Below are 24064 nucleotides of genomic sequence, written 5' to 3' on the forward strand. Positions count from 1 at the left end.
TGCTCTAAATAACTACAATATACATGGTCATAAAAAAAAATCGCGCCGAAAACTGTTCAAAGGTTGAAAAACACAAAAGAACCCTACAGTAGGGCTCTCAAGAGCCCTACCAAATAATCTCCTATAATATATCATTAAATACAAAAATATTCGGTTAGATATAAGAATATTTCATTAAAATTAATAAAAAAAATAAAAAACACTTAAAACTAAAAATTTCCCTTATGTAAACACTAGACACTTTTTATATAGAAGATATATTTTATGCTAAAATTATCACATTTTTTAGAATACCATCTAATTAATGTCGTTAAGAATATGCTAAAATATAAAAAATGCACCTTATCTTATTTAATTTTTATTTTATTTAGAAAATATTTTTTAATAATTGATTTTTAATATTAATTAAATATATATACTCTTAAACTGAAACAGAATCACCCTAACTTATAACTCTTCCATAGCCGTTTCTCCACTGTGTTTTTCTTTTCTCTCTCAGTACACGGCGACTCCGTCCCAACCATGGGAGGTTCGAGAAATCAAGTGAACAAACCTCACAAAACTCGTTTTGCTTCTAAAGCGTCTCGTCACGAACACAGAACCTCTCTCAAAGGTATTAGAAACCCTAGGAAAAGTATAGATACAAGAATGTTTGATGCAATATTCACACAGTTTTGGAAAAAAAAATTGTTTGTTTTTATTATTGTTTTCTAACTTTTGAATCTATGGTGTGATTCTAGCGACGAGTAAAATTTCTAAGGACCACAATGGCAAGGGAGTCAGAGCTGCAAGAATGCAGCGTAACAAAATGGTATTATATTTTGTTGGGTTTTCTATATTTTTCTTAAATTTTAGTTGTTTGTTGTATTTTATCGGATGATATTTTTTTCTTCACGCTGTAGCTACGAGATCAAAAACGTGCAGCTATTTTGAAAGAGAAAAGGGCCTCAAGTGGATCAACAAGCTCTCCTCGTGTTATTGTGAGTGTTTTTATTGTGTCTTTCTTTTGGTGATTGTTTTGAACTGTTGCAAAAAGTAAGTATTGGAATATGTTAATTTTTATCATTTAATTATCAGGTTCTTTTTGGGCTTTCTGCTGCTGTTAACCTAAACTCACTTGCTGAAGAGATTTTGTCGTTACTATCTAAAGAAAGTTCTTCGGCTCTGTCTTCAACTGTTGCTTCTTCTGAGTATAAGCTGAGGACAACGGTAAGCTTGTGTTCTGAAACTAACTTAGCCGTCCTTTGGAATTTGTTGGATATAATATAGGGTATGTTTTTGTGTTGTTTGTTCTATAATCTGTTTCTGGTAACAATTTAGTGGGGACAAACTAGGCATTATAACAACCCCTTTACTTCATTTTGTTCACATTCGCACATGTACAATAAATATTGACTTGGGACATTTCAGATGCATTTTACATCTTATTTTTCTGAAAATAACATGTTAAGTGAAAAGAGACCGTTAGATTATGATACGGCATTTCTCTCTTGTCCTCTCATTGTCATTTTGGAACAATGGCATTTGTTGCTTTATAATCGTCAATGTATACTAGTGCGTGGCGTAATTAGCCTGCCCTGATCACCACTAGGACCAACTTGCTTCTCCTTTGAAATTAATACTTTGGTAATTTTTATTGATTTCTTAGCTGTGTGAGGGTAATTGATATGGAGTAGTGACTGAAAAATATCTTGAAGGATCTAAGTCTAACTATACTTTTGCTTTAGGTACTGAAAGCTCCCCATGGAGATTTGCTGTCGTGTATTGAAATGGCAAAGGTATGAAATTCTATGGAACATAATAAATTTTGATTTTTTTTTAGATTTTCAGGACCTTGTAGAATGTGGTTGTACTTTTCTTGACATTTTAGACACTCGTTGAATTGTAGGTTGCTGATCTGATTGCTTTTGTGGCATCATCAAGCTTTTCATGCGAAGGAAGTACATCTGACTACATTGATTCATTTGGAAGTCAATGCCTTTCAGTGTTCAGATCTCTTGGTTTACCAAGCACTGCTGTGCTTATCCGAGTAATGTTATATGCATAAAAAAATGTTTTTTCTTTATAATTAAAATCATGTTTTTGCGGTAATAAAATTATGCCTTAATGTCTTTAGGATCTTCCCGATGAGATGAAAAGAAGACATGATTTGAAAAAAATGTGTATCTCTAGTCTTGTGTCTGAGTTTCCTGAGGATTGTAAGTTTTATCCAGCTGATACAACGGATGAGTTGCACAAGGTATGTTACTTAAAATAGATTTTGGTTGGTTGTTCAAGTTGAAGTCGATTGGGACAATTAATTAATTGACATTGTTTATAATTTGCCAAATGTTTTACTTGTACTTTTAGAAGGTGGGTACTTCCTTATATCTCTCATTTATTATGTTTATCACAGTTCATGTGGCTTTTCAAGGAGCAAAGGCTTTCCGTTCCTCACTGGCGAAGTCAGCGGGCTTACCTCATGGCTCAAAAGGTTTTTTATTTCACATATTTATGAAACAAGATGTGGGGTTGTTTATTTGGTTTCATAGACACCATTATACTTTTTCTTTGTACTGGGAAAAAAGGAGTTGGAAAATTATAATTTGATATGGTAATTTTATGCATTTTGATGACATCCTTTTTCTCTTCAATATGTCATGTTTAGGTTGATGTCATAGCAGATAGTGGCGACTCTGGAAAATGTACTCTTCTTCTTACAGGATATTTTCGTGGGCGCAACCTGTCGGTGAATCAACTGGTATTTTGTCCATCCACTTGCTTGCCTTTGATTGCATGAATTGGTAGTGATGTCTTATTGGAGTTATCTTTTTATTCCAGGTTCATGTTTCTGGTGCTGGGGATTACCAATTGTGCAAAATTGAAATTCTCAAGGATCCATATCCTTTAAATGCAAGAAAGGAGACAGATACTATGGATTCGGATGCCATTAGTGATGAGGTAAGCGGTATCCTCTCTTTGTATAGCCCATGGAAACTATCATTGTGCAGATTCAGATTTTATTGGCTATTGTAGATTATAGATATTCATTAGTTCACACCCTGTTTTCTATTATTCTTAGGTTGTTCGTTGCTTGGTTCCTGATCCGTTGAAGCAGGAGCCTTTACTTGTTGAAAATATGCCTGACCCTCTTGCTGGTGAACAGGTAAGTTGATCAAGCCAAATTATGATTGCATTATCAATGGTTTAGTTTTTCCAGGTAGTTAATGATATGTTAAGAAAGGGTATATGTGTAGAAGAGAAAACTAAAAACATGAGTTTCTGCATGACCTTTTTTTCTTGTGCAATTTAGTCTCTACCAATGTGCTGTTAACAGACCACAACAATTGTTTTCACTTTCAGTATCCAGTCTCTGATGATTGGCCTATTAATATTAAAACCTATTTCACATTTAACTACAGTTCATTTTTTTTAACTATGATGTTCCTTCTCCGTTTTACATCAATGATGGCTGTGAGATGCAAGTATGATAGCACTTGAATATAAATTTTGCAACAGACTTGGCCAACAGACGCAGAAATCGCTGAGGCTGATAAACATCATGAACAAAAAAAATTGAGAACACGGACCCTTCCTCGAGGCACTTCAGAGTACCAGGTCTGCAAATTTTGTTCTCAGTGACTTGATTTAAATGTCCCTTTTATCATTACTGTTTTTTTTATTGTCCTTGTTCTTTTTTCTGGTAGTCATCAATTTTGTTGGCAATTTATATTTGCAGGCTGCTTGGATTGTGGATGATACAGATGAAGAGGATTTAGATAGTGATGATGATGAAGCTGATGGCATGGTATTAGATGAAAGGGGAAGTGATTTTCCTGGCCAAAAGAATACTAATGATTATGATCTTAGTGATGATAATGCTTCTTTAAACTTGAGGGACTCTGATGAAGAAACTGATGTTGATTCTGTGATGATGGTGAGTTTTGACACTAAAAAAATGTGTGACTTGAGTTTTTGTTTACTAGTGAGAACAACTGGCCATATTTTTTAATCAAAGTCTCTGAAAGAAAAAAAGGATCTGTATCTTATACTTGAAGATTAGACTAGCTAAATACAAACAAGAATAATTGATAAGACTGGCATGTATGTTTATGTTTCTCATATGTGTTTTGCAGGATGGCGAAAACTTGACTAGAGAGCAGTTGGTACATGAAATCCAAAAATTGAAAAAAGAACACGCTGATGATGAGGGTATTTATCTTCTTTTTAACCTTTTGATTGTAAAATTCATGACACAAACTGTTCGAAAGTTTGCTTGCTTGAAGTAAATTCATGACATGAAGTAAATTATTTGAAGCTCTCACAATCTATTCTACAAATCCTTCTGCTTTTTGTTTAATTTTCTTTCATATGTTGCAACTGATTTTAATAGCATGCTTCACTATTGGACCAAATATTTATGTCGAGACGAGCTTTAATTCTTTTAATTCATTTCCGTGGTTGATTTTATGTTTCAGAGTTTCCCGATGAAGTGGATACCCCTATAGATATTCCTGCTAGAAAACGGTTTGCCAAGTATAGAGGCCTCAAGTCCTTTCGTACCTCTTCATGGGATCCCAAAGTAAGCTTTGAAATGCTATAAATATATATATTTTTTAATTCAGTATTTGGAGATTTAAGCCTGGGAATATAACATTGCATTTCTATGGATTTCAGGAATCTTTACCTCAAGACTATGCCAGAATTTTTGCATTTGATAATTTTGCACGAACACAGAAGCATGTTCTTTCTAAAGCATTAGAAATGGAGCAAGTAGATAGGGATGACTGCGTACCAGTAAATTCATACGCAAAGCTATATATTAAAGAAGTACCCAGTGGTGTTGCCTCTAAATTATGTATGTCTTCAAAAACAATGCCTGTTATAGCCTGTGGGCTTTTGCAGCACGAGTCTAAGATGTCCGTCCTTCATTTCAGGTATGTGCATGTTGGCATTTTGTCTTTTTGATTTTTCCTTATGTTACAAATGAATGCATGACTTAGTCCACCTGTGTTTTGCAGCATAAAAAAGCTCGACACATATACCGAACCCATCAAATCGAAAGAAGAATTAGTGTTTCATGTCGGTTTTCGCCAATTTATTGCAAGGTAATTTTCTAGTGGTAAGAAATCTAGCATTTCTTGAGCTTTATTAGAATTTCGATTTAATGTTTTATTACTTTGTAGGCCAATATATTCTACTGATAGCATGAATTCAAACAAGCACAAGATGGAGAGGTTTCTTCATGCAGGACGCTTCTCCATGGCATCAGTTTATGCTCCAATTTCGTTCCCTCCCCTTCCTTTAATAGCGTTCAAATATGCTGAAGGAGATGTTGCTCCTGCAGTTGCTGCTGTTGGTTCTCTAAGAAGTATTGACCCAGACAGAATAATTTTGAAGAAGATTATTTTAACTGGGTATGATATATTCTTCACTTTCAAATGCTAATGTAGTTGCTACTTGCTTGTTGCTTTGGTCCACTTCTTGTAGCGAAGAAAGCTATTGCTTGCCTCTCTTGTTTGTTGAACCTTTACAAGTTTTTTACAAATAAAAGACTCTGTTATGTAACCTTAATAATCCGTGATATGATGTAAAAGTCCATTTCCAATTCATTTACACTTTCTGTGAAAAAGTTGGGTGGGTGGAATCAATATGCATTTTGCATTTTGGTTCCTTTTGCCAATCCAACAAAAAGACTAAATTTGCTTTTAATGATTAAACTTCATCCCTGCATGAATCTTACATCCTACACCGTAAATGGTCGGCACATGGTCGTATATTTATAATTATATTATATATATTTGTTGTTGATGCTGATATATTAACACAAGCATATTCTATGGTGCAGCTACCCTCAAAGAGTATCAAAGTTGAAAGCTTCTGTAAGATATATGTTTCATAACCCTGAGGATGTAAAATGGTTCAAGGTGAGAAACTCTCTCTGTTTTACACTTTTGCCTGAATTTTTTCACAATCCTTGTGTAGCTTTAAAAAAAAAAAAGAAATCATTATACGTCAAAATGACTGTTTCTCTTGTTGGTGGTGATTTCAGCCTGTGGAAGTGTTCACGAAATGTGGTCGCCGTGGTCGCATCAAGGAACCCGTTGGTACACATGGTAAGATACTAGCCCAAGAATAACATTTTAGATCACTTTCCGAAGTTTTTATGGCCTCGGGATTTCATCATTAAAAATTTGTTTTCTTCGATGCAGGGGCTATGAAGTGCCTTTTCAACGGGGTCCTTCAGCAGCATGATACCGTATGCATGAGCTTGTATAAGCGTGCGTTTCCAAGGTGGCCGGACCATTGCTTCCCACTAACTAATTCTTGATAAGAAAAGAGGCTCGGCCACTAGCGCTCTCGGAGATCTTCTTCCTGTAAGAGCACAAAAGAACCTATGCTCGTCTTGTCATAGAACATATCAGAAATTGACAGAAGTAAATATTCTGTAGATTTCAAAACTACAAAAGAACAAGATGTAATTAATAAACATATAATTATATTTGATCTGTGTTTATTGAAGGTGATAAAGGGAGGCAGCTGCTGCTAAGAGAATATTTGATGATAAAGAAGAGTCCGGGGAGATGTGGGAGAAGATCAGGATCTGGGTGGGCTGTGTGGTTGTTCAAAGTCAGAGTTGAAAGTTTTTATTTATTTTTTTGTTCGGAATTGGCAATGTGTTTTTTAACCTGTTTTTGTAGCTTTAAAAGTTTCTTAAAGTTGCCTTCTCTGAATGTAGAGTATGGCAGTTTTTTGTTGCATTTGTTATAGGAAATTTTGTTTCTATTTTCTTGTTTTTGTTATTTTTTGGTAGTACATTTGTGTACTCCAATTTACTCCTTGTATTATTTTCTCTATATCAATAATACAAGTTATTATTATTATTTTTTTAAATTATAAGTAATGTAAAAACAAATTACAGAAGAAGTAAGATCATATTTCCAACTCTAGAAATATGTTCCCAAGAACCATAACATGTTGAACTAATATCTGACCATGTTTTGGCTTATTCTGTTCATTTCTGATGCTCCAAGCTAATTGCATAAAATTAAAAGTTGAAGATAACAAGTCCATAATAACCAAGACATTCAATGATTAATAATGTTTGAAAAAGGTCATAAGCCAGTCAATTTCCGAACTTGAGTAGCTATTGGACAAAGCAATGATACTTTTCTTAGAAACAACAGCATTTGCTTTTTTCTTTTTAGTCATACGATAAATATTAGCTGTATTTTTTCTCATTACCTGTTTGGATATTGTATTTTGACAAATTATTTTTTGGACTCTATGTTTTATAAAAGGGTTAAAATTGAACCATAAACTTGATTTTGATAAATGTTTTCTCAACTAAAATTACAAATAATTTACCAAACTAACAATTCAGACCAAAAATAAATTTATCAAAATTGAGTTTAGGGTTTTATTTTAACAATTTTACAAAATATAGAGTCTAAAAAGTAATTTATCAAAACATAAAGTTCAAACAGGTAATGAGACAAAATACATGGTCCAAAAAAATATAAACCCTAAATATTATCTTAGTAAAAACAGGTTACTAGAAAATATAATCAGAATATACAAGAAGAACAAATGGGTAAAAAAAATATAGAACAATGCAATAACAAATAACCAATAACATTCCCTTTCTCCAAATCTTTCGTTTCAAGCATCAAACAGTACCAATGATTTGTTCATAGCATTTATTTGCGGCATAGTCGGACAAAGTTCGTAATATGAGATTATATTATCACAAATAATAACATATTTTGACATTATAATATGAAAAAGTTACATCTAGCACAGCAAATTAAAAAAAAAATTGAAAAATACAGAATTTTACAAAAATTACAAAAAATATGGATAACAATTTGTTACGATTCTGTATTTGTCTGTTACAATTTTCTATTTAGTCTGTAAATATTGTTTACAAAATTGTAATATATGGTTACAAATTTGTAAATTTCAGTTACAAATTTGTAAACTTTGTTTACAAAAAAAACTTTGTATTTACGATTATGTCACTCTGTATTTTTGTAATTTTTTATAGATTCTGTATTTTTAATATTTTTTAAAAAAAAACCTTAGGTATTTTTGTGAACCCTTCAAATATTAAGATAATTGGAAATCATGACAAGAATTGATATACAACCATAACAAAATCTTAGAGAAAATCAAGACAAAATTAGTCATTGAAATAAGTAACAAAAAGAAAAAAAAAAACTTAAAAGCTTTATTCACAATATCATAAAAATTCTTTAAAATTAATTTAAAACAATAAATACTCTTAATTCAATTCCTGTGAAGAAAAAAACCATTATCTTTTAGCATACAAGGCAGTATTGTTGGCATTATCAAGATTCAAGGACCAAAATCATTATACAAGATCATAAAGAACATGGTTATTTGCCGAAAACTCACTATCAAAACTAGTTAATCGAAACCCTAAACTCCAAAAATCATAAATAAACCAAATGAGAAAAAAAGTAGTTCTTTTTATCATATTTCAACCTTTGGTGTTTAATAACTTTTGTTCTAATCCAACAAAACTTATTGATACATACAATATATAACATGGTTGTAGAATATTATTAATACATACAGTATATAATAATATATGATGTAGGAGAAATTTAGCATGATTAGAGTGTTAGGGTATGGGATAAGGGTTTGTGAAACAAAGTAGAGTAACCACATTGGTCATAGACTAAAATACACTTCATTATTGAACTATTAAACCCAACTCTTATACATTTCTTTCTTGTACTTCTTGAAAAAAGAAAAAATAAGTAAAATATAAAATAAGATTAGGTTTATTAAATATAAATTAGGATTAGGGATATATTAGGTATAAATAGTACACAATTTCATATAAAAAAATTAACATATTTAAAAACAGATTACAATTATAAGAACATACTTTAACAAAAAAATTCAAGAGTATTCAAGATAGGAGTTGCTGGATTGAGTTACTGCTTAACACAACTTCAGTTTTGGCATACATTGCAGAAGATTATTCTAACTAACTACTTCAGAAACAGTTTATTTTATTCTATAGTCATCCAAACAGTTTTGACAATTTGAAGTTTGCTTGCTTTAAGTAAATTATTTAAAGCCTTCTGTATTGTGTGCAATTTTCTTTCATATTTTGCAAATGATTTTAATAGCATGCTTCAATATCGGATACCCTATAGATATTCCGGCTAGAAAACGGTTTGCCAAGTATAGAGGCCTCAAGTCCTTTGTTACCTCTTCATGGGATCCCAAAGCAAGCTTTGAAATACTATAAATATAAATATATTTTGATTCAATATTTGGATATTTAAGCGTTGCATTTCTTTGGATTTCAGAAATCTTTACCTCAAGACTATGCCAGAATTTTTGCATTTGATAATTTTGCACGAACACAGTAGCATGACTAACCATTATAAATTGTTTACTTGGGGTTTGGTGCTAAGAACCAACACTTATATTATATATCAAAACACCTCTTCAATGAACAAACATAGCCTCGGAGGTCTCGAAATCAGAATCTCTATTGGTAAATGACATGCAGAAGAATGGAAAGAAACTAATCAAAACTACAAAAAGTTTCAAAGATACAAAGCTACAACAATTCTCAGAACGAAGACTCGATGAATTCGAATCAAACTTATTCTTACCAACTGATGAAGTAAACACAATCGACACTACTTAGACTTCTTTCCTTGTTTCTTTTTGATAACTTCGTCAATGTACATTATACCTTTGCCTTTGTAAACTTCAGGAGGCTTACAACTACGGACAGTAGCTGCAAACTGGTGGACCCTTTGCTTGTCAATCCCAGTGCAGCAGACGACATTGTTTTTGAAGCAAAAAACACGAACAGCTGGGGGAACAGTCAGTTCCACCTCATGACTGTAACCCAATTTCAGGAACAAAAGTCTTCCTTCTGATTCTGCTCTAGCTTTGTACCCAACACCGACTATCTTCAAAAACCGAAAGAATTTCGCTTCCATTCTGATGATATACGCCTACAAACCAATCTGCAGAATTTTCTTTCCACAATAAGAAAGGTTTCTACTCAAAATTTGATCAATCAGATAGAAATGTAAGTTCTTACATCAAAAAATCAAAACTGAATTGAAAAAAAAAATATTCCGCTTTCATAAACTTAAATTTCAATTATAATGACTATGAAAGCAGTCATTACCTTCGTCGTTCGTCAACAATCTCAGCAGATGGGAACTTCGTCGGCAAAACAATGATACACCAACACTGGTATAACAGCGTTACAAGCCGTTTTTGTATTGTACAAGAAATGAACGTCTCAAGAATCAAGATAGAGCTCCATTGATCAAACAATATGAATCGGCTTTACCCTTCTATTATATCCTGCTCAACTGAAACCGAAGACTAAAATAAGCTTTACTGCCCAGCTGTGATACAAATTATGACATTCTAAAATTCTTATATGTTATTTGTTGTGCATGCGGAATAAGTCTAAGACTTTTTACAAAAAGGGTAAATTGCCTTTATACGATAATGTTTTCAATATTATAAATAAATTTCAAACTATTGAATTCGTGTGTGTGTGTGTATATATATATATATAAAACTAAACTGAAATCATGAAAAGAAACACATTATGAATACCAATAATCACTGGTTTGAGCCAAGGCAACTGAACAATATGAACCATATATAGAAATCAGTGACTACTATTTCAATTGAAATGAATATATATACATGCATAACTAAGGAAAGATCATACAAAAACACCATTGAAAAATGAAAAATATTCAGCAAGCAGATAACCCAGAGTTTTAGTTGAGGAATATCAGTGAACATATGGAATGCAAAAAATGATTCAAATCTCTTTCATACCCGAATACTAGATAAGATTTATCTGCTACTCTTTGTTTAGGGAATGAAACAGTTTGCTTTTACTTTCCACAAAAAGAACTTCCCCTCATTCTCATAACCCAATAAATGTTTGTTATAAACATAATTTGCATGAACATTGGCTATGGTTTTATTAAGTGGCCAAGCACAATTATCCATAACAATATTATTTAGTCTGTTTTAAGTAACCAAATTATTATATACAAATAAATATTTAAACTGGAGACATTAGCAGAAGTGAAACTTCATTTTAGGCTACTCCTGTTTAGGTTTAGACTACATAATAACAACTTGAACAATGAGAAATCTTCTACCTTTACAAAAAGATTTCTTTATTGGTGAATATAGATTTGATATCAATACAACAAGCCTTAAAAAATTTCAAAATGCCAGATCCTAAACAACATGAAATCCCAGACCACAAATCCCTAAACTAAATACACATATCAAAGGATCCCATACCCTAAACTAAATGCAAATATCAGATCATAAATCCACGATAAACAAAAAAAATAAAAAAAATTCAAAATGATACTTACCCTTCCAACGACGGCGACGGCGACGGCGACTAAGGTAACCCAAGAGTACGGCGGCGACAACAGAGACCTGAGAGAGGGAGTGAAGTGAGGCTGTGAGGGAGGAATAGAACGTTAGAGAGAGAAAGGTAGAGAACGATAGGTTAAAATATAATTGAAATTATAGATTAGGCCTTTTTAAGTTGTTAATTTTTTAATATACTTTCATTTTAGTACAAATAATTAAATAGCAAATATATAATTGAATTTACACCAATTTTTTAAAACAAAATTATTCTAAACTCTTGTTTTTAATTCAATTTTTTAAAGAAAAATAATGTATTTGTTTTGTAGGTTATTTTACAGTTATACAAGTCGAATGTGTGCCCTTAGAAGTAGCATTGGATTGGAGTATTTCTCCCGGTCTTTCTATGTACATGTCGACAGATTATTTAACAGTTGTCGAGACAGTTTATTTGGTAGTTGTCGACACTAATTTTTTTAGAGGATATAATAACTTTGTTGTCCAATTTTCCAAGATTATCCATGATTCATATTCGTCGTACAACCAATAAGCTTGTTCATAGAATGACAGTGCATCCTCTATGGGTGGATGATGAACTTGTTTGGCTAGAAGAATTCTCTCATTTTCTGTCTAGCGATTTAGATTTATAAGTTGTAAGATATTATGATTATTTTCAATTAATTTATTTCTCTGCAGTAATCAGTTACCACTATCAAAACAATTTTGATTTTCTTTTTGTGGTAGTAATTATATGCTACTGTCAATTATTTTTAGTGATGCGTGACAACTGGTTACAACTATAAAAATCAGTTTTATTTTTTAGAAGAATTTACATGAAATATGGAAAAAATTTATAAACTTTGATAAATATGACATTTTTTGTGTGTGTGCATTTTATATGACATTTTATGTTTTCTTACTTTTTTATGGGATTTGCTTTCCCATATTTGTGTAATAATTTATTAGTTTTATTATATTTAATTATATAAGATTATTTTGGCTAATTTTGAATTTTTGTGATGGTATTTCAGTAATTGTAGGTGTTATTTTTAATTTATTTTTTTGTTCAGATATTGATAAACGTTTTGTTTTCTTAATTTCTTTTATTTTTTATCTTCTTTAATCAACTTTTTCTCCCCAGTAACCGGTTACCACTATCTGAACAATTTTTTTTTTTGTGGTAGTGATCATTTGGCACTGTCAATTTTTTTAGTGATGTGTGGTAACTGGTTATAACTATAAAAATCAGTTTTATTTTTTAAGTGGTATTGTAGTAACTGGTTACAACTATAAAAATAATTTTGATTTTTAGTAATGTACTATTATCAAAATACCAACTGAATTGTAACTGGTTACTTAGCGAGACTGATAACTCTACAAAATAGAGTTATTTTACCACTTTTTATGTGTTAATTGTTGCTTAATTCTTGAGTTTTTAATTGATTTATTAAGTTTTTAAGTAATTTTGAATTCATTAGGTTTATTTTAATTTTATAGATTTTTGTGTTTTTTTATTGTTATTGTAAAATGTTATGGCTTAATTAGTTAAAATTAATATTGTTAAGTTAGGAGTAAAAAGATGTAATTTTGAGCTTAAATGTTTTGTAAATTAATATTTTCATAGAAGTTATATTGTATATTTTATTAGTGAAAATATTTAATTCTAATTTAGTTTATAATTATTTTGTAGGAAATAATGTTATTTTTAGGTACTTGAAAAGCAAGAAGAATGGTGAAAAAATTGGCATTTCTGTAAAGAAAAAGCAAGGAAGTGGCATTTGTCAATACCAACTCAGCTGAAGCCCAGGCCCACGCCTGTTTTCCTTCCCCAGCCGTGACCAAGCAGCATACCATTAAGCACTCTTCACTGACCATCACGCCACACCTCCAAACACTTTCAGCATTCAGCAATTTACCTCCTCGCCAGCTGGCACCACCTGAAGACCCCTGAAGTGCCACGCCGAAACCACCTCCTGCCTTCAGCATATAGCATATCATCTCCTGCCTTCAGTGCCCAAGCCTCTCCACGTGATCACCTACTCCAAGCATCAGTCCACGCCAGCTGTCCCTCACATTCAGCAAGCCACTTTGGCCATCATCTCTTCAGCTCCTGAAGCCACATCAATTCAGGCCCAGGCCCAATCTAATTCCAGCTTCCCAACTTCAGCAACAAGCCGCATGAAGCTCTCAGCCAATCCACACCTGCCCAGGCCCATTAGCATCATATGATGCATTGCCTACTGCCTTTTGACGAGCCCAAAGAGAAAAAAAAAACTAGTATTTTTCTGAATTAGTCAAAATCACCAAATAGCCAAAAATAACATTTTTCTTCCCAATGTCTTTCTTCTTTCACTCAAATATCAATTCACTCTTCCCTATTTTTCTTACCTAAATAAACATTCCTAATTCATTTTTTACCCTAACTTTTCACTAATCTTTTACCCAACCAAACATTTCATCTTTCCAATACTCTTACACTTACTCTATTTATCCTACCACTTCCCAACACAATTAAATTAATCAATTTATTTATTTTAATTTGATTAATTTAATCTCCATATTTTGCCTATAAATAAAGTCTTGTAAGACCATTTGGGGGGCTCTTCTTCTTCATATTTTTCAACATCTTCTACACATTTTTCTCTCTTCTTTTCACTAGTTCCTCTCTACCATTTTCATCTTTTGAAGAGCATGTCAAGTATGTTATTTTGTAATTTTTATCTAGTTATGAGCTTCTAATCTTTTTCAAAGGTTATTAAGATGATGATGAAGCAAAATGTAACTAGATAGTATTTTTTGTTGTATGTTGATTTCCCATTTGTACAACATTGTTTATGGATTTTTCTATCAAAGATATGCATTTTTCATCTAGTGTTGATTGTTAAAGCATATTACACTTAGTTCTTCATTATGCAAAAATATGATATTATTTGATTAAATGTTTTTCATTAAATTGTTCACATCTAATTCTTAGAGCATAAGTATCATATTTTGCCTAAACATAATTTCTTTGATTTTTTGTAGTTTCATTAGGTTGTAACACAACTAATGCTTAGAAATTATATCTTATAAAAGTGAAGAAAAATCCTACATTTTTGAAAGAGTAACTTGTGCTTGAATAGAAAATATATTTTGAAAAAATATATAGTGTGATTTATTTCAACTATATTAAAACTTGGGAATCAATATACTTATAAATACTATTGAACTTGCATTTTGTGGATTCTAAAATCTTAATAATCTTATTTTACATATATCATTTGAAAACTATTTTTCTATTTAATTTTAAATCTTTTTATTACTTGTCTTTTATTTTTCTAAAACAAAATCTCATCAAATATTTGGAACTAGGTTAGAATATTATTGCTTTGTTTGAAATAGTTTCTTTTGATGTTAGTCAACTCCCATGGGTTCGACCTCGTACTTACATGAACATTATATTCCGAAACAATTCGTGCACTTGCGAGTTTAAATTTTAAAACACCCTCTTTTGAGATCAACAGAGACTTGGAGAAAAAAAATGATATGAAAAAAAAACTAAATTGAATGTGAATGTGACCGGTTACAATTAGGTTTGAAAAAATATATATATGAAAAAAAAACCAGTTGCGATGGTAACCGGTTACTTAGCTAGAACTAAAAACAAATAGGATCCAAACAAAAAATCTAAAATGATCATGATCGTAACTGGTTACAGCTAAAAATCAGATCTGAAAAAAAAAAGTTACGATGGTAACTGGTTACTTATCTAGACCTGGAAAGAAAATCAGATCTATCTATCTATATATATATATATTGATCGCTATTGTAACTAGTTACAGCTAAGTCTAAAAAAAACATCAAATATGAAAAAAAAAAAAAGAAACAATCGTCATAGTACCTAGTTACTTGAACAGATCTTTAAAAAAATCACATTTGACCAAAAAACTAATTAAAACAAATTGTGATGGTAACCGGTTATAGTTAGGGCTGGAAGAAAAAAAAATCATATCTAAAGTGAAAAATCAGATTTAAAATGCAAAATCAAATGTGAAAAAGTAGAAGAGCAACAAGAACAATCAAAATAATAACATTAAAACCACCACCACCAACAGCAACAAAAGAATAATAATAATAAGAAGAAGAAGAAGAAGAAGCAAATGGCGGTGGAGTTGCATCATCGTCGGGGGGTGGGGGCTGCGTCCCCAGTGGAGGTGGTGTCTCCGACGGAGTGCTGAGAATAAAAAATCAAGTGGGGAAGGAGAGATGGAGAAAAGAGAAAATGAAGAGAGATAAACTTGAGAGAGAAAGGAGAGGGTGATAAATTGTGAGAGAGTTTTATGTAAAAATATGATAATTTAACTTTATATTTTATGGGATTCCCATTTTTAATTTTTTTTTTTAAATCGCCATATTTTGTAGCATTTTTTTTTTGTCCATAAATATAAAAACTCATATTTTCCCATATTTATGTAAATTTCTCTATTTTTAAGTGGTGTTGTAGTAACTGGTTACAATTATAAAAATAATTTTGAATTTTTTAGTAATGTACTATTATCAAATTACCAACTGGATTGTAATTAGTTACTTAGTGAGATTTGGAAGAAAAAAAACTGATATGAGAAAAATAAACTAAATTGATCGTGAAGGTAACTGATTACACCTAGGGGTGCTCATTAGTCGATTTGGTAGTGTTATAATATATTTTAATCAACCTAATGTAAAATTCGGGTTACAAAAATCCAACTCTAACCCGTCCAATTAAGAAAAAAAAAAGTTTAAATCGTCCAATATTTTAGGCGATTTGGTCGGGCTAACCCGCCCAAACCAATCTTAAGTTTTTTTTTTTAAAAAAAAACATGTTCAAATAATTAGTTTCAACAAACTACAAGTATAGTATACTTCTTCCAAAATTAGACATATTATTCTAAATTCATTATTAAAAATTTAAAAACAATATTTAGTATTACATATAATATATGTAACAATATACCTAATATATGTATGTATAAATAAATAAAAAAATTCTTAATCAGTTTATTCAAGGTATTTGGGTGGGTTACTAAAATTTCCAAACCACCCAATATAATAATTGGGCGGTTTCAACGTTTAAAATATTGCTTTTACGCCTCAAGGCGTTTTGTTTTTGTGAGGCAAGGCGTACGCCTCAAGGCGCATTGAGGCGTACGCCTTAAATATTTAATTAATGAGAGGGAGAGGAGAGGTAGGGAGGAAGGCATGTTTAATTTCTTTTCCTTTCTCTGCTTCAAAGGCACGACTGGCTGGGTAGAGGAGATGAACGAGAGGGAGAAGAGAGGAGAAGACTGATAAAAAGGAGATGAGAGGTTGAGTGAGTGAGTAGGTAAGGTTTCTAATTTTATTTGTTTTAAGTTTTATTGGGCCTATTTAAATCTAAGTTTTAAGTTTTAGAGTAATGATATGTGCACCCAAAATATACACCAAAACATTACACACAGTGATGTGGCAGGTTGGACTAGCTAATCATATTAATTAAAACTGGGACCCACTGTTTTAAAAAGCAGTGACACGTCACTGTGTGTAATGTTTGGGTGCATATTTTGGGTGCACATATCATTACTCTAAGTTTTATTGGGTTTGGACCTATTTAAGATAAGTTTTGATCGATTTTTTTGGGCTTATTTAGACCAGCTTTTTATTTTGGGACTTTTTGGGCATAAAAAAGCTCATTACGAAATACACCCTTGAGGCGTACGCCACTCTCTATTTCCACCTCACCCGCCTCAACTCAGCGCCTCACTGTCTAAGGCGTATGCCTCTCTCTATTTCCACCTCACCTGCCTCAACTCAACACCTCACTACAGTGAGGCATACGCCTCATCTCTGCTAAGCAAGACGCACGCCTTGGTGCGTTTTTTTTTCCACCTCAAACTAAGATTCGCCTCAAAACCGCTCTTTTAAACATTGAGTGGTTTGAATTTTTGTCTAGTTATATTGGGTTGCATTTTTTGTCAGTTTTTTTTGTTTTGTTTAGGCGGTTTATTCGGGTTGGGTGGTTTGTAAAATTTTTTGCACAACCCTAATTACACCTAGGTCTGAAAAAAATAGATATGAAAAAGAACTAGTTGCGATGGTAACCAGTTACTTAGCCATGTCTGGAAACAAATAGGATCCAAACAACAAATATAAACTTATCATAATCGTAACTGATTACAACTAGGATTGAAAAAAAAATAGATCTAAAAAAAAATAGAATCAATCGCCATAGTATCAGGTTACTTAGTTAGGTGTGAAAACAAAATTAGATCTTAACAAAAAAAAATCTAAATTATTCATTATACTAGTTACAACTAGGTCTAAAAAATTAGATTTGAATAAATAGAATCAGATGCCATTGTACCCGGTTACTTAAACAGAAATCAGAACAAATCGTGACTGTATCCGGTTACAGTTAGGTTTATGTTTACCGAGTTTTTCGGAAACGAATACAAACAAAATAATAAAAAGATAAGAACTGTAGAAGTGCAGAAATATAAATAGACAAATAGGTTTTTTACGTAGTTCAGGCGTTAACGAGCCCTAGTCCACGAGTCGATGCTATTATACTTGTAGAGAATTACAGTAAAATGGCTGGTGTACAAGAACCTCACAAACTCACAATGTTCCTCTCGGGTTCTCTTGAAGAAGATGAAGCTAGAGAGAATTTGGCAGAGTTCTTGTTCTTTTTTCTCTTCGTCCCCCCTCCTATCGTAGAATGAGGAGGTCTTTATAGCTAGGGTTTTGGATTAGGGTTTTACTCTGCCCCCAGAGTCTTAATTACACCAGCCATAAATAGGGGATACAATTACCGTAGTCGCTTGGCTACCAGGCTCTACATAGGTATAATTACATGAAAACATGGGGAATGTCAAAAGGCAGCCGTCTTTTCCAGGCTGTCAGCGGAACAGTAGGCGAAAAGGCACTTTTAGGCGTGCTGGGATGTGTGCGGCCTCGACCTGTCGGGCGTGTCAGGTGGGATCCTGTGTCAGATGAGTATCATTCCAACTATGCCTCCTCCGTGACTCGACCGCTTGGTCTTCTTCCGTGCGAGGCACGGAACTGTATCCGCGAAGGTAACCTGAAGAGCTTTTCCTGGAAGGACCTTCCCCGAAGGATATCCCTTCGGGAGTCCGGGAGAATTGACGAGCTTCCGGGTCGTGGTTGCTTGAAAGAGTGTGCTGGACACTAAACGGGAGAGGCGAAGCTTTTCTGTCCATCCGCGAGCTCTGGTCACCTTTCGTGAAAGACTTTGATAATTCTCCTTCCCCGAGGCTATCCATCTAAACGCTATTCGGAAATCTGGATAACAGTTTAGAAGAAAAAAATTACATATGAAGTGCAAAATCAAATTCGAAATGACAAAATTAGATGTGAAAAAGAAGAAGAAGAACAAAGAGAATAAGAATAAAACTAGATTTGAAGAAGAAGAAGAAGAAGAAAAAAAAAAAAGAAGAAGAAGAAGAACAAGAAGGGCGGGGTTATGTTGCCGTCAATGGCAGGGGCGGAGGTGCGTCTTCGTCGAGAGCGAGGGCGGAGATAGCATCATTAGCACAGGGCTGAGATGAGGGAACCAAATTGGGAAGGAGAGAGGAAGAAATGAGAAAAGATGGGGAGATATCGCGAGGGAGAAATGAGAGAGTGAGAAAGAATTTTGTGTATTTATGATTATGATAATCTATTTTTTATATTCTATAAAAATATCATATTTTAAACTTTTTTTTTCTTCAAAACTTACCATATTTTGCATAATTATTTTTTATCATAAATATAGAAAATATGTTTATTTTTTGCATATTTATGTAAACTTCTCTATGATTAAATAGTTAAATAATATAGATATTTATATATAATGAAAAATATTAAAATGTATAGCACTAAAAAGATGTGAATTAATTAAATATCAATTTATACATGATGATTATTAGAAAATTAGTTACAACTAAATATCTTATTTAGATATAAATTAAAATATTTTGAATTTGAAATATCAAATAAATATAGATTTTTTTTATATCATTAAAATAATTTCTTGTTTGATGAAAGGATAATTGTATATTTTTTAAAAATATATCTTATAATTCATCTCAATTCAAAGGACTTCTCCTCCTATATAAATAAATAATCCCACAAGTCAGTCCAATATCCCCAAATATTCAAAACCCTACCCTACCTTACCCTACCAAACAACTCGAAACCATGCAAATCAACATCGTCGATCACCAGCTTAACTCTGAAGCCCACAACCTCTACGATGTCCAGATCGGGCAGGGGACCACCGTCCGAACACTAGTCACCACCTCCGCTTCCATGGTCGACTCCTGGATTTCAGAAACCCAGCGGATCCACAATCGGAGGCTCCACGGTCTCATTGTCGGCCTCGACGTCGAGTGGCGACCATCCTACACTAGCAGCGTCAATAATCCGGTCGCCATTATACAGCTCTGCGTCGGTCACCGCTGCCTCATCTTTCAGATCCTCCACGCCGACTATATTCCGAGATCTCTGGTCAACTTCCTCGGGAATTCCGATTACCGCTTCGTCGGCGTCGGTGTAGCGGCCGATGTGGACAAGCTAATCGCTTACCACCAACTGTCCGTACGGAACCCGGTTGAGTTAAGAGATGTGGCGGCGCGTAAGCACGGGGATTGGAGTCTGAAGAGTACGGGGCTGAAAGGGTTGGCGAGGTATGTGCTGGGAATGGAGATTGAGAAACCCAACAGCGTCACCATGAGCAGGTGGGATAATCGGTATTTGGATTATTCTCAAGTTCAGTACGCTTGCGTTGATGCTTACCTTTCCTTTGAAATTGGGAAAACGTTAATGGCGGACGATTAGCTTAGTATTTCCTTTCGTTTAGTGGGTTTTTCTTTTGAAATTACTTTTGTTTTTATTTTCTGTTAGTTTTTATTTTCTTTTTGTTTTTATTTTCTGTTAGTTTTTATTTTCTTTTTCTTTTTTTTTTGAAATAATTTCCTTTTTCTTTTTAAATTTGAAATAAAGCTGCTTTTATTTTTTCAATGCTTTCTTATTCTTATTCTTATCAATCGTTTTTCCAAAATCGAAAAAAAGAGAAAAAAACAGTGAGCGTGAGAGAAACCGGATGAGAGAGAGTGTGTGAGTGTGTTTCTATATAAAACGACATCATTCAAGCGAAGGTTAATTTGTGTCGTTTTTAAAAACTTAGTGATTGATTATAATTAATTCTGTGAGAGAAAGTAAGGTTGTTAAGACAGGATTTTCTTTGGAAAATCTACTCCTAGTTTCTCGGGAAAATAGTTAGGGAAAATAGTTTCTCAAACTTTAACAAGTGTATCAATTTAAGTCCCAATCTTTTTTTTATAGCAATTAGATCCCTATTTATTACTTTTTAGCTAACATAAGACCTCAATGTCATATATTATCAAATAAATCCTAAAAATTAAGGATAAATTAAGAATTTAATATGAATAAATAAATAAAATAGCACAGATTTTTTCTCTTTACACCAATTTTATGTATTATTTTAATAAATTGACATAAGTATTTTCATTAAATAATAACAAATAAACAAAATCTATTATACCTATAAAATATTTAATATATCATTTATATATTAATTAATTTATTATTTTTAATAAAAAAAAATCATATTTTAAATTTTAGAAGCTGAAAATTTAATAAGAGTGCTTTTATTTATAAACAATTTCATACTACACATCTTTTGATTTAAGCTCCTCGTGAATTGTTAAAAAAAATCACACATATTCTAAAAATTTGAAATGCAAAATTACTTAGTAAATAATTTTACTTTTATTCGCACCTTTAAAATTAATTATTTAAAAATTGAAATAAATTTTATGTTAAGGAAATAATAAGATTTTCAAAAATAAAAAACATAAATACTTTAAAATTATATATATATATATATATACCACTAGAATTCAAACATTAGTAAAATCAAAATATTCAATTGTTATGCTTCTAAAATTTAAAGTAATATGTATATTTGTTTCATTAACAATTAGCAATAATAAATTAATTAATACATAATTGATATATTAAATATGTTAAAGAAATAGATTTTTTTTAATTTCTTAGTATTTGATGATAATATTTAGATTAATTTACTATAATAATATATTTAGTAATAATTAATTAATTAAAATGGTGTAAAGAGAGAGAGAAAATGCGCTATTTTATATTTATTTTGTTAAAATCTTATTTTACCCTTAATTTTTGGGATTTATTTATTGAATATGACATTGATGACTTATGTGTGCCAAAAAGTAATAGTTGGGATTTAAATACTAAAAAAAAGAAAATTTGGAATTCTAAGTGATACACTTAGTAAAATTTGGAGACCTAAATACTATTTACTCAAATAGTTAAGATGAAAAAAAAAGTAATTTATTTTAAAGTTTTATACTCCTAAGATTTTTATTTTTATTTTTATTTTAAAATTAAAAAAGTAAAGATATATTATTAATTCTTAATTGTCAATATTACTCACTTTTCCCTCCAATTTGAGAGAAAAATATAGAGAACCACTTCATTTTTATTCACTTCCTTTATTATCCACGTTCTTTTCTCTTATACCAAACCTACTTTTTTTTTTTTTTCCTTTCCAAAATTTTCTTTTCTCCCTTTAGTAGAAAAACATCTAAAAAATTCAGTAAAAAACAATTAGAGAATTTATTGAAAAATTCCATTTATGTTTTTTTTTTCCCGGAATTAAGGTCTTACATAATAAATGCAAGATATCATTAAATGCGTTAATGTTATTTATAGGAAAATGATTAAAATAAATTTGATAAAATATTTGTTTTATTTAATAAATAAATGATATATACTTTCTTAAATTTTGTAATTCATTGTTAATTTGAGTAGATTTGTGTCAGCATAGACCTAAATGACCTAATACTTAGAGAATGAAATAATTTAGAAAAATTTACATTTATATTACACTAGGGAATATAACCGCGTCTCGCGCTGTTTATAATAATTAGTATTATAATTATTTTTTGGAAAATAAGATTTTGGTTTTTTTTTTTTGTAAAAATTTTAAGTTTTATATATATATATATATTTAGAATTTATAACTTAAGGAGTTGTTAACATTTTCACTAAATGAGTAACATAATATGAATCATGACCTTTTGATGTTTGAGAATCATTTATATATTTATATATATATATATATTTGTTGATTCATTTTAGACTAACAATGAATATTATATTTAGTAAATAAATAAAAGAGTTAATGTAATTCACGATTTGGGGAAAAAAATCATATGTAATATTATTTTGATTAGATGAGTTGTGAAACAAATAAGGTAAGGAATAATATTGAAATTAGTTAATACTCATATTTTTTTTACTATTATGTTTGTGTAATGAAGTTGATATTGTAATTTACAATAATATAAACACATGTAGCTTCAAAATATATTAAAGAACCTGAGAGGATTGTGTTATCATTAACACTCAAATCAATCAAATTTGGAGATATGAATTGAAATTCATTGATTGGAATGTTCATCATTCCTTCTTCTAGCCTCTTAAGCTTAGTTGAAACCAAAAAAATAATTTTATGGTCATTTGAAAGTGGTCTATACTGCCTTGTGCTTGCAACAACTTTGAAATTATTTACACTATATAAAGAACCCTCACTCAATAGGTGCGTGAACTTAGACACTAAAATTTTCCTAATTGTTGCATGCATTAGATTAGCCTGTGACAAAAACACACAATATATTAATTAAATATAAAATAATTGATAATATAAAGAAAACTGAGAAAATAAATTTTGATTCAACCTTCTCATCTATAAAAATCATATCCATACTAATTAATTCTTCATTCTTCTTAGTATTGACAGACTCTCACACTCTACAAACTCTGATCCTTACCATCCAATCATCTCTATCATTGTTTAAGTCAGAAAGAAAAGAATACTTCATTATGAAAATTATTGAATGAGTTTAGAGAGAAGAAGAGAAAAAAAAAATAGAGTAGAAGAAAATATGAGTTATAGAGAAGATGTAAAATATATATATATAAAATCATGAAGAGATATTTATATATAATATTATTAATTTATATAATAATTAAATGGTATAAAAATCAACATATGGTTACACCATAATAATATCATGTACTTCATATTTTTATATAATAATATATAGGGGGGTCTACGTTAATTGCCTACTATAAGCTTATGCTATTTCTTAAATGTAAGTTAAAGTAATTTATTATTTATTTAGTCTAAAATATATATTACAAATTAAAAAAAAATCAATGTGTGTAACCGAAAATATAAAAATCTAAACCAAATAAATCAAGCATATGTATGGCTTACTTAATAATGATATTATACTAAAAAATCTAAACGTGGCTTAACCGTATGGATAACAACTGATATTATACTAAAAAATATATATTACGCATTTTTAATTAATAATATTACAAATTAGTAACAAATTACCCATTCAAGGCACTATTTCTATTATTTGTTAATAATGATAACTCAAAAAATATCTTATATAAATATCTTATTTAAAAATTTGTAAGTTTATTAGGTGTTAAAATCAAAGATAATGTATATGAATTTAAAAATTAAAAAAAAAGATAATGAATTTTGTAAATGAATTAAAAAAATAGATTAATGGAGAAAAAAATTAGTGTTTTG

At 31.0% G+C, this 24064-nt stretch overlaps 3 protein-coding genes across 5 annotated transcripts; 2 read left to right on the plus strand and 1 right to left on the minus strand.

The window, feature by feature from the left end:
* The first annotated feature begins 449 nt into the window (after positions 1–449).
* Positions 450–6863, plus strand: LOC133802626 (uncharacterized). The gene is made up of 22 exons (XM_062240974.1): positions 450–613; positions 741–811; positions 903–980; positions 1078–1209; positions 1728–1778; positions 1889–2029; positions 2117–2239; positions 2396–2473; positions 2648–2740; positions 2821–2940; positions 3062–3145; positions 3499–3597; positions 3719–3916; positions 4116–4191; positions 4458–4561; positions 4657–4916; positions 5001–5087; positions 5166–5396; positions 5828–5906; positions 6032–6095; positions 6192–6356; positions 6503–6863. The coding sequence occupies exons 1-21, from the start codon at positions 523–525 to the stop codon at positions 6308–6310; spliced, it is 2379 nt and encodes a 792-aa protein (XP_062096958.1). The 5' UTR covers positions 450–522; the 3' UTR covers positions 6311–6356; positions 6503–6863.
* Positions 6864–9389: 2526 nt separating this feature from the next.
* LOC133801126 (large ribosomal subunit protein uL6m) lies at positions 9390–11556 on the minus strand. 3 transcript variants are annotated; one of them, XM_062239276.1, is made up of 3 exons: positions 11400–11556; positions 10169–10358; positions 9390–10001 (listed from the first exon to the last, which is right to left on the minus strand). In XM_062239276.1, exon 3 carries the CDS (start codon positions 9972–9974, stop codon positions 9666–9668), a length of 309 nt encoding a protein of 102 aa, XP_062095260.1. In that variant the 5' UTR covers positions 9975–10001; positions 10169–10358; positions 11400–11556; the 3' UTR covers positions 9390–9665. The 3 variants fall into 3 exon arrangements, with proteins under 3 accessions (XP_062095260.1, XP_062095262.1, XP_062095261.1); XM_062239278.1 differs by having other exon boundaries at positions 9390–10013; XM_062239277.1 differs by having other exon boundaries at positions 10169–10350; positions 11400–11554.
* Positions 11557–19556: 8000 nt separating this feature from the next.
* Positions 19557–20303, plus strand: LOC133801056 (3'-5' exonuclease-like). Its single transcript, XM_062239180.1, has one exon. It carries the CDS (start codon positions 19594–19596, stop codon positions 20230–20232), a length of 639 nt encoding a protein of 212 aa, XP_062095164.1. The 5' UTR covers positions 19557–19593; the 3' UTR covers positions 20233–20303.
* The last annotated feature ends 3761 nt before the right edge of the window (positions 20304–24064 follow it).

The sequence above is a fragment of the Humulus lupulus genome, chromosome 9 (assembly GCF_963169125.1).
Source record: "Humulus lupulus chromosome 9, drHumLupu1.1, whole genome shotgun sequence".
NCBI lineage: Eukaryota > Viridiplantae > Streptophyta > Magnoliopsida > Rosales > Cannabaceae > Humulus > Humulus lupulus.

Bases quoted from the DNA above. Each gene is read 5' to 3' on its own strand.
- LOC133802626 (XM_062240974.1), top strand. From the start codon at position 523: ATGGGAGGTTCGAGAAATCAAGTGAACAAACCTCACAAAACTCGTTTT. The intron at 1,210-1,727 runs GTAAGCTTGTGT...CTTTTGCTTTAG, and splicing joins AGTATAAGCTGAGGACAACG to GTACTGAAAGCTCCCCATGG. The intron at 4,192-4,457 runs GTATTTATCTTC...TTTATGTTTCAG, and splicing joins AGAACACGCTGATGATGAGG to AGTTTCCCGATGAAGTGGAT.
- LOC133801126 (XM_062239276.1), bottom strand. From the start codon at position 9,974: ATGGAAGCGAAATTCTTTCGGTTTTTGAAGATAGTCGGTGTTGGGTAC.
- LOC133801056 (XM_062239180.1), top strand. From the start codon at position 19,594: ATGCAAATCAACATCGTCGATCACCAGCTTAACTCTGAAGCCCACAAC.